Below are 10858 nucleotides of genomic sequence, written 5' to 3' on the forward strand. Positions count from 1 at the left end.
AACAGAGAAAAACACAACACCTCTCCCACAATCACAACATCATTTACAGAGAAAGGTTGTCAATTACTTTCATTAAGACTTTCATTCAATCACAAAAATATTAAATAAAAGGGTGAAACAGTAACTTACTTGTGATAAGTTGATCTCCCTTAGAGCAAACACAGCTAAAGCATTGAACAAGACCCTATTTCCCTCTTCTTTTAAAGTTTCCAGAATGTTTAGAATGCTCTCCTTACTCATAATATATAATCAATAATCAGATTGAATTATATATTATGAGTAAGTAATAAAGTACATGTAACACAATAAAGTATTATTAAGGAACTTATGAGTTCAAATATTATTTTTTACACTCAGATGCCAAAATATTTTATGTTATTCTTCTACAAGTTGAGAACCAACTCAAACATGAAAGATAATAGTCCATGTGGCAGCTTTTGATGACATGGCAAATGAAATTTCTCAGAGATAGAATAATACAGGTGTTACAAACTTATATCCAAATTAAATTAAATAAAAAGAGAAAACTGTAAAAACAAATTATATCCAAGGTAATACACCATACAACAAAATAGCAAAGTCCATCAGTATTTTTCAAAAAAACACCGTTTTCTTAATTATTAGAACACATTAGGAAAGCTTTATACTCTTTGATTTAAGAAGCTAAGTAAACTATAAGAAATCCACAACAAAAAGAAACTATAAGAAATCCACAACAAAAAGATTTGAAACTTACTTGTCCAGTAAGAAGAGGGGTATCAGCAACAAGCTTGAAAGCAACAGGCCTTGGAGTACGCACAGGCCAAGCCTGCAAATAAAAGGTGCATCAAGTATAAAAGAGAACAAGGAAACTGATATTAAAAACAAGAACTTTGATCATTAGAATAAAAGAGAGAGAAAAATAGAGAGGGAAGAAATGGAATGGAATGACTCATTCCATTCCATTCCATTCTATATTCCAACCTTTACCTTGTTTTCTTATCATTATCAGTTGTATCTACACCTCTTTCATTTCCTGCAAGATTTATGAACGAAGAATGGCATGTGATCGTGAAGATTCCTCATTTGCATCTGTTGTCCCTGTGATTGTAAATTAGTAAAAAAGTACAGAAAACATGAGAATTTAATCATTTATATATTGAAATTTGTTAAATGAGGAATGATATAACTTACAGGCAAACGATCCCAAACAAGGTGACCATCATTTGGTTTGAGGTGATAATAAGAGCATCCAAAAGCAACAGCAGCCACACCAATGTAAAAGCATGTCCAACCACAAAGCTCACCTTGTAGACTTAGGCATTTTATACCAGGCAGAATCAGGGGCAGTATAAACCTGAGAAGTGGATGCTACTTTGTTTAATTGTAGTTATCACTATTATATAGGTCATCCATAAAAGTTAAAAGGTACACCAAAAATTCTCTTACAATTTTGGTCCCCAAAAATTCTCTTACAATTTTGGTCCTTTGAAATTTCTTGTAGAGTTTCAGTCCTTGTTCTAAGTAAGATGACCATTTTTGGTCCCTGAGTATTGCTGATCTTTTCAATTTTAGTCCCAACTCATTTTACTTGGAACGAAGAGTAAAAACGTTACAAAAACCTCAAATAACGATCAAATTTGCAAGAGAATTTTGTAGGACCCAAATTGAACAAAATCAGCCATACTCGAGGACCAAAAATGTAATTTTTGCAAAAATAAGTGAGAGAAAGCACCTCAATTTCCTTCACTTCAAATTCTTGGGTGTGTGACAAACAAGAGTTACCATAAGTTTCTGAGGCCAAACTTGACCCATTCAATATGGGGAAAAAAATATGCAAATTGCCAAATTACCATATTATCCCTCAAAAAGAAAAATAGGAATGATGCAAGTGCAACACTCTTACAAGTCACTATCGAGATACAATGCAAAATGATTTCCCCCACCAAGCGCTAAATACTCAGTTGAACAAAGAGTAAAATACCGATTCACCCCTAATAAATGCACAATTAACATAATAAATCCCAAATAAATATTAAAATTATAAAAGATTTTTTTATATATTATCAAGAAAATGCAGTACCTGTGGGGCGATATATAACAGGACGCCCTGGTGTATTTGTAAACACAAATGTATCATTCGATCCCTGTATAGTATTTACTCACCATAGTGAAAAAGGGTAGAAAAGTCTTTTGTCAACATATAGAGAAACGAACTTAATTAAACAATTACAAACCTGGTATCTTTTCTTTGTTGATGGTTTCAAAGGTGCCTCAACTAAACCACCAAACACTGCACCTTTACGATCTCCAACAACCTGAAAATGTTTAATCAAGTTTCAGTTAAAGGGTAAAGTTGACATTTTGCATAGTTACTGAAGACAAGACATTACCAGTAGACTTAACCCAGGGCAAAGATTGCTTCTTCTATATAAGGTTGAAAGAGATATGCCATGCCTCCATGTACTAACATATAAAAAAGATAATGATATATCAAGATTCAAGAATAATGTGAAACTGAAAATATGATGAAGATGAAATTTTACCTGTATAGTAAGACCCATTTCTTTCCTTGACTGAGAACAGGGAGTGCAACATAAAGATCAGAACGTGTATTTTCTGTCATAAGTTGTGAAGGTTCTAACATTTTTGGAAGTTTATCAGAAGGAAAATCTGAGAACAAGAGCCTCAACAAGTGCTCCAGTTCCACCAACAGGGTATTCTAAACTACAACCTGGTTTATACCATTCTGCAAACATATAAATCTGCAAATATGTGGATATATATACAGGCAAAAGATTAGACATTTAGAGAACTATAAAATATGAAGGAATAGAATGGATTCTGTTTGGTTGGAATGGAATGGATGAGGACATGTGGTAATGGAATAGCCCATTCCATTCCTTCCTCAATTCCATCATACCAAAAAGTAAAACTACCTTAAAAGAAACTTTTTAATGTATGATATGATTATGTACCATTTCTGCTGAAAGAACACCATCGGATTTCATTCCAGCAAGTAAGAAAGACAAAAGATCCACCCAATTTCTAATGAAAGGATCTTTGAGTCCCAATGAATCAACTATTTCTGAAAAAGGGCGTAAAAGCTTTGTGGCACCAAGAACACCTTGAGGTCCCATTTTTGCAAATGATTTTAGGAGTGGATATGCATATCTAACTCCAGCAGTAGAAACAACTCCCAAATCACCTCGAATAGATAAAGGTGGCAAAGCCATGGCAGCTGCGTATTGTACTGTGGGGTATTCCTTCTTGATTTTAGATTTCACTTGGATCCATGATCTTCCTGCATATATATACATGACCATAAATTATTATATGACTTTAAAGTTGAAAAATGATATCAACTTTAAAAAGGTTAAATGCAAGAAAACTTATTTACAGATTATATAGAAAAACTTATTTCTATCATTACTCATGATTTTGTTATTTTTCAAAACAAAATAATAACTTTCAAATCATACATCCAAACACCCCCATTAGCATTAAACCAATTCATAATCGTTTATCTACTAAAATAATTATAGTCAACATATTTATTCAAACAAGGAACCAAAAAGACCTTACCCTCGATAACAAGCCCATAGTAAAGCATAAAAATCAAGTTGTTCCATGGAGAAGATGTCACTTTTTCAAGCAACACCTACAAATATATAGATCAAATCGCGAATTAGGTGTCATATAATTCAGTTGTAAGATTGTAAATTTCCATTGTTATCCTTATTATCAAAGGTTCTTAGGATACCTTTTTGGCAACTGTTGTCGTGTCTTTTTTGCCCTTGAACAACTTATCCAATAATAAGTGGTAGAAATGCCCAAATGGTCCAAGATATGCACACCCAAAAAGCTACAAACACTCCCGCATTAATATTCTATATTGATTCTTATATATATATATATATATATATATATATATATATATATATATTTGACTGGTGCTTTTTCATTTATTGCAGAGAGAATAAGTTATGTGACTTTCATATCCTGATATTTTATATGTGACACCCCGACCTTACGGATACTGTCACTTATTCTTAGTATTCTTTAATTCATTAGGAATGGTGAAAAGTTTAACAGCAGAACATGGTAACCTGCTATCTGGTAACACCAATGGTTCCTAAGTGCAAATCAAGAAAATAAGAGCAACAAATATCACAGGTTTCTCTCCCTCCTTGAAATTGAGCACAAGTCTAAAACAAAAGAAATATGATGAAATTGAACACAGGGCCTAAATTCTTTGAGAAATTTTCAGAATTCAATGAAGAACCATACATGTTCAACAGAAAAATCATAAATCAAAACCTATATATTATCAAAAAATCGGACCTGATGAGAAGAGGAAAAAGGAAGAAGCGTACCTGATGAGAAGGGGAAGGAGACTTCAAAAAATTGGAACAGATGAGAAGAGGATCGTCGACGATTGGTTGTTGCGGGAGAAGAAAATTGGCGTTGAAGTAGGAGAAGAAACGATGGAGTCGCTGATTTCTTCCTTTGGTAGGGCAAGGGTATAATTGGAAACCCTTCTCCCTTTCTTCCTCCTTTCTCAGTCAGTCGATTTTTTCCATCTTACCCGATTAGATTAAGCTTTCCGAGTCAGATACACAAATTTAGTTCATCAAACGTCTTTATCTGACCGGGTCATCAAAAAAAGTCGTTGATGTCTGAGATTCGATACCTTGAACCAAGAAATCCCTAAATCTCTATGAGATAGGAGCGCCGACACCTCGATCGATTTTGTTGAGAAGCATCGAGCATAACACTAAATCTTTTGGGAGTCGCAGTCGCATGCCAGGAGAAGTGAATGTGATGTTGCAGTGGTCTGTTAGAGATAGACAGAAAGGAGGGACATGGATGGAGGAAAAGGGTGGCCTGGTGGTTCTAGGGTTTTTATACAAATGGTGGTGTTAGTAACCAACGATGGTGATTGACCATGGAGTTTCGAGACCTTGACTTTAATGGAGCTATTGTTCTACTTGATATGGAAATCACTCTAAATTTGTAGTTGTAATACAGCTCTTCTATTGATTGAGAGGCTAAGAAAGTACTTGAGGAACTGAAGATCGAGGGAAGTAGATGAAGGGTTTTTGAACTGAAACCGTAGTTCCAACAATAGTCATGGTTCCAAAAACTGTACCCCTTTGATCAATTTCATGGCCTGGTGACCAAAAAACCTTCGATTTCACTAAGAACCGGAACCCTAGTTCCAACAATAGTCGATTTTTGGTATTTGATTGAGAGAGAGAGTGAGAGAAGAACGATTGAAAGAAGGTAGAGGAGAGCTTGGCGGGTTTTTAATTTTTTCAGAATTTCATTTCCCCCTTTCCCCCACTATTAAAGGATGGAACGCGCGTTCCATTAAAAAATATAAAGCGACATCCTTAGACGACGCGCATTTTATTATAGGTACCCTCCGTGTTTTTTTTAGACACTAATTTAAGGGCGCACAATAATGCGTGTCTTCTATCCTAAATTTTTTTGAAGAGATGACATTTTTCTAATGTCACTCTCCTTTGCGTAACATAGATCAATGAGCGTCGTATTTTGCGCGTCGTAAAAGGCCTTTTTTCTTGTAGTGAGAGAGAAGAACCGATTTAGAGCATTGATAAATTGTTGAAGGTGATCATTAATTGTTCCGGTAATAATGAGGTCATCAACATATACCAACACATAAACTGTAGAGGATTTTGAGTGATGAACAAACAGAGATGTGTCGGATTGACATGCATGAAATCCATTTGAGACAAGATACTGTTTTTTAACTTGGTGAACCAAGCCCTAGGTGCTTGTTTTAGTCCATATAGGGCTTTGTGTAATCGACAAACATGAGATGGTTTTGTTGGATCTTCAAACCCCTTTGGCTGTTGCATATATACCACTTCAGATAAATCACCATTCAAAAAGGCATTATTTATGTCAAGTTGACGAATATTCCAGCCTTGAGACAAAGCAATAGAGAGAACCAGACGTATGGTAGTAGGTTTTATAACAAGGCTAAAAGTGTCAAAATAATCAATGCCTGCTTCTTGACTAAAACCTTAAGCTACTAACCGGGCTTTGTGTTGTTCAATAGAGCCATCCGACTTTCTTTTTACCCTGTAGATCCACTTACAACCAACAATATTAGTATTAACATGTAAAGAAACAAGTGACCAAGTGTTATTTTTCATAAGAGCATCGTATTCTGCTTTCATCGCAAGTTGCCAGCAAGAATGCTTATTGGCTTGAGTGAAGGTTCGAGGCTCAAAAGTTGGACCAGCTAGAGTTTGGGAAGTGAAAGCTTTTGGTTTAAGTGAATTTGTTTTAGCACGTGTGACCATGGAGTATTGATTATTTTCTGCTAGCCTAAACATAGAAACAACAGGAGTGGTGTGTTGCAATTTGGAATTGATGACAGTATTTTGAGGAGGTATTGGCGGTGGAATGACAGAGGCAGAAGTAGAAGGAACTGATGATGATGACACAATATGATGTTGAGGCTGTATTGGAGGAGTAGGGGGTACGGATTGTGGTAAAGGTGTTGATGGAGACGATTCTGAATAGTGAATATGTTCAGCACACTCAAGAATGGTGGATGAGTTTGAAGAGGAAGTTGGCTCAGATGTTGAAGGGGTATCAGACACTGAAACAGATGAGAATTTTTCCTCATAAAATACAACATGATGGGCAATGTATATGCGAGAGGATTGGTCATGATAGCATAAGTAACCCTTGTTAGTTGCACTATACCCAATAAATAGACAAGGAAGAGATCTGAAATCGATTTTATGTTTGTTATAAGGCCGCAGAAACGAATAACACAAACAACCAAATACTTTGAGAAAATTATAATTAGGAACTTTATTATATAATCGTTGATAAGGAGAATCATAGTTGAGAAGAGGTGTAATGGTGCGATTATGTAAGTAAGTGGAGGTTTTAAAAACATGTTCCCAAAACAGTTGTGGTAAGGATGACTGAGCTAATAAAGCAAGACCTATTTCGACTATGATGCGATTTCATCTCTCAACAACTCCATTTTGTTCATGAGTGTGAGGACATGTGACTCGATGAATGACACCATGTGTGTTTAGAAAAGCAGAGACATTGCGATATTCCCCTCCCCAATCTGTTTGTAAGCTTTTGATATCACACGCGAACTGAGTTTTAACCATGGTTCTGAATTTCAAAAAAGTGGCAAAGACTTGAGATTTATGAGACAAGAAATAGATCCAAATAAATTTAGTACAATTATCAATAAATAAAACAAAATATCGTGATCCATTCAATGAAAAAATGGGGGAAGGACCCCATACATCCGAATACACCAACTCAAAAGGTTTAGAAGACGACTTATGCGAAGTAGACAAATGAAACCTATGACTCTTACCCAATTGACATGGGTGACAGATATTGGGTAACTTATTTGAAGAAACAGGTAAATGAAAACTGGAAACTAGACGCCTTAATACTGGTTCATGAGGATGTGCAAGTCTTCTGTGCCATCCATGAAGAGAAGTACGAACAACAGAGAGTGCAACTTTATTAGAGTTGAAAGGCAGCCAATAAAGACCATCAGTTTTGTCCCCTCGGAGGATTGTTTTGCCCTGAAAAGACTTAACATTGCAATGAGTACGACCAAATTCAACTAAGACATAATTATCATCAGTTAATTTAGAGACACTTAGAAGGTTTTTGGTAAGCTTAGGAACGATTAGGACATTTGGCAACCTAAGATTAGGCAAATAAGATGAACCAACATGAGAAACAGACAACTGATTACCATTTCCTACTTGTTGTTTGTCATCCCCTTTGTATTCCTCAACAAGATGTAGTTTTTGAAGATCTGGAGAGACATGATCGGTTGCCCCTGTGTCAAAGTACCAGGCTGGATCAATTACAGTAGAGGGACTGCTGTATTGAGCACCATTTGCTTGTCTTTGTTGATTTCTGGGATTCGGTCTTTGTGAGGGAAAATCGGTTTGATTTGACCTTTGCCAACAGTCAATTGCTCCATGCCCTGTTTTGTAACAGATTTGACATGTGGGTTTAGGAGGACAAGAATCATCACCTTTGGTGCCCGAAGAATTGTTATTTTGGTGTCTAGGATTAAAGTTTCTCTGATTTGATCGATTTACATAGGGAGCAGTGGAATTGGTTGTCATAGATGCTTGTCTGAGGTGATCTTGTTCCAGACAAGCTTCTTCTTGGAGAAGAAGACCCGTGAGAGCATCAATGGAAAGTGTTTCACTTTTCATCATGAATGCAGTAATGAAAGCACTGTAAGAAGCATCAAGTCCATAAAGAATGTAACCAATCAAATCTTCATCACTAATCGGACGAAGATTTACAGCCAATGAATCGGCAATTGACCGCTTCTTCTCAACATAATCAAGAATTGACATGGACCCTTTTGTGAGACTTTGTAGTTTGGCTTTTAATTGCATGCGAGTAGCCTTTGATTGGGCTTGGAAATTTCGCTCAATGGCCTGCCAAGCCAATCGAGAGGAAACACAACAAGTAACCATAGCTAGGGATCGGGTGGAAAAGGTGGATTGAATCCACAGAAGCACAAGACCATCATGCTTTTTCCAGATCTTATACTCTGGATTTGGTTTAGTGGTCACCGGAGTAACTGGGATTGCTGGTTCAGTGGCGGTAGTAGGAGTTCCTGATGGGTTTTGGTCATAAGACATCCTATATGCTCATACAAACCCTAAAGCTCGGATCTAGGTTTCTCTATTGTACATACTTTGAATCCAAGACTTTGAAACCTAATTCTAGCATATGGAAATCAGAATTCACATGTAAATAGGTTTAAGAATATACCTTGATTGTTATATAGCAATAACAATCCAATTCCTCCTTGAATTGACCTTGGAAAGCTGAGAGTCACAAGTGTCACTCCTCTAATGGCTTACAAACACCATAAGCAAGTGGAGAAGGTATAAAGAGAGAGGAGGGAGGTTAGAATTCGTCCTTAGGACCTCTTGGGAAGGGTTGGACGAATTCCTATGCCTTAGGGGGTTTATATAGGTGTAAAGATTAGGGTTTTAGTCCTTATCCTTATCTAGTTGCTTGCCTACCAAGCAGCCATAAGATAAGTCTTAGAAACCCTTATCCTAGTCAAATTCTAAGAGATTTACACCTCAAATTCGTTCACCATATATATAAGATAATCCTTACCTTATTTTGTAACTATCACATAATTACAATTCAGTCCCTCTAGTTTAATTAATTACACTTGATCACAAAATTAATTCTTAATTAATTATTGACCAATATTAATTAAACAAATATGATTTCTCCTTTAATATATTATTCTTATAACATATTAATAAATCATAATAACCTCTCTCTTTATTTATTTCTCCAATCAAGTTGCTTAGGTGAAGGCAACCCAAAAGGACCATGCACCATCGGGTCAAGTACATACCAAAATAGTTATGGACTTAGACACTAATCCAACAGTCTCCCACTTGGATAAGTCTAATAACTATTCTGCGTATGACTTCGGATCCCGATCTGCAATCGTAGCTTTCCAAAGCCGCTGTCAACTCTGATCATATCAAATACGCGTGTCCTTAGATAAGGGATCATATATTCCTCCATTCTAGATATCATATGAGATATGATTTCAAATCATTCTCTTTGTACTATATCTCGATTCCGATTTATGACGACAGACTAATTGAACAAATCAAATTAGCCCTAGCCCGGCCGAGCATTTACGTTTGTCATCACTAAACCATCGAGAGGCCCAAAGATATCGCTTTTATCCTACTTTGAATAAAAGGAATGGATAAACTTTGATATAATGCTCGCTTGTACTCACGCACCGAATCATACACAACAATATGTTTTATAACACCAAGTTACTGGTGCGTTTACATATTATCAATGTGCAACCGATTCGCAAGATACAACTCACACATCTCGGTTTCAAGAATATAAGATGTTATCGACTCACCAATCACTCATGATACAATCCATGGAGTGATCCAAGTGAGCGTGGGTCTAATCCAATGCTCAAATCATATTCATAAGCACTCATGAACGTTGCAACAAACATTTGCTTATGTCTAATACTTTTCTAGACATTCCACACACCAATTCACGACAGTCTTCATTCATACCTACTTCCAACATATGAACGACTGTGGCCCGTTTGAATAATTCGATTATTCTTAATAAACTCAATTATTCTGGAAGTCAAAACATGCAAATGTGAAACACAAGAATAATACTAATCCCATATGGCCTCAAACCTTTGAGTATAAATAAAACTCCTTTTATTTATCACCATATCGATTACTCATTATTTGTCGTTTCGGGTAATCAACTTCTTACTTGAATTCCAACACTTGTCCCATGCTCCTAGCATGCACAAAATGTTTACCTATGGTTCTTACTTTGTGAAATAGATCAATTGAACACATTTCCAATCTTTCTCATTTTACAACTCCAAATCCTTTTTCCATAAGTGTAAGAATATCAATTCTTGCTACTTATAGAATATGCTAGATTCTAACACTTTATGCAATGATCCTTACGTAATTTCACTGCACCAAAGTCACAAAGACTATAGCCAATGATATTACAAAGTCCTCTATCGGAGATTGTTACAAGACAATTCCATAGACGTGATGTCTCTCACTCAAAGTACATTCTTTGAACATCCTTTTGCATAGAAGTTTCTAATCTAATCATAGATTTCTCAATATTCAATTCCCAATATGGACACACTTCCATATGTTCCATATGACAACTCATTCTTAATAGAATCTTATCTATTCGTAATGATGTCGATATGGTCCATCCAATATGGAAACATTTCCATATTTTCCAATACTATACTTCCAACTACTCACAAGCGACCAATCCT

General features: G+C 35.9%; 1 protein-coding gene across 1 annotated transcript; it reads right to left on the minus strand.

The window, feature by feature from the left end:
- Positions 1 to 1856: 1856 nt before the first annotated feature.
- LOC145100306 (uncharacterized) lies at positions 1857 to 2633 on the minus strand. Its single transcript, XM_079037626.1, has 5 exons — positions 2526 to 2633; positions 2373 to 2445; positions 2217 to 2297; positions 2063 to 2126; positions 1857 to 1973 (listed from the first exon to the last, which is right to left on the minus strand). Exons 1-5 carry the CDS (start codon positions 2624 to 2626, stop codon positions 1882 to 1884), a joined length of 411 nt encoding a protein of 136 aa, XP_078893752.1. The 5' UTR covers positions 2627 to 2633; the 3' UTR covers positions 1857 to 1881.
- Between the last annotated feature and the right edge of the window lie 8225 nt (positions 2634 to 10858).

This window comes from Lactuca serriola, chromosome 4 (assembly GCF_051521515.1).
Source record: "Lactuca serriola cultivar US96UC23 chromosome 4, Lser_US96UC23_V15, whole genome shotgun sequence".
Classification (NCBI taxonomy): domain Eukaryota; kingdom Viridiplantae; phylum Streptophyta; class Magnoliopsida; order Asterales; family Asteraceae; genus Lactuca; species Lactuca serriola.

Excerpts from the sequence above, each read along its gene's own strand:
- LOC145100306 (XM_079037626.1), bottom strand. The coding sequence starts at position 2,626 with ATGTTAGAACCTTCACAACTTATGACAGAAAATACACGTTCTGATCTT. Across the intron at positions 2,446-2,525 it reads AAATGGGTCTTACTATACAG|TACATGGAGGCATGGCATAT; the intron begins GTAAAATTTCAT and ends TTTATATGTTAG. Across the intron at positions 1,974-2,062 it reads TGTTATATATCGCCCCACAG|GGGTGAATCGGTATTTTACT; the intron begins GTACTGCATTTT and ends TGCATTTATTAG.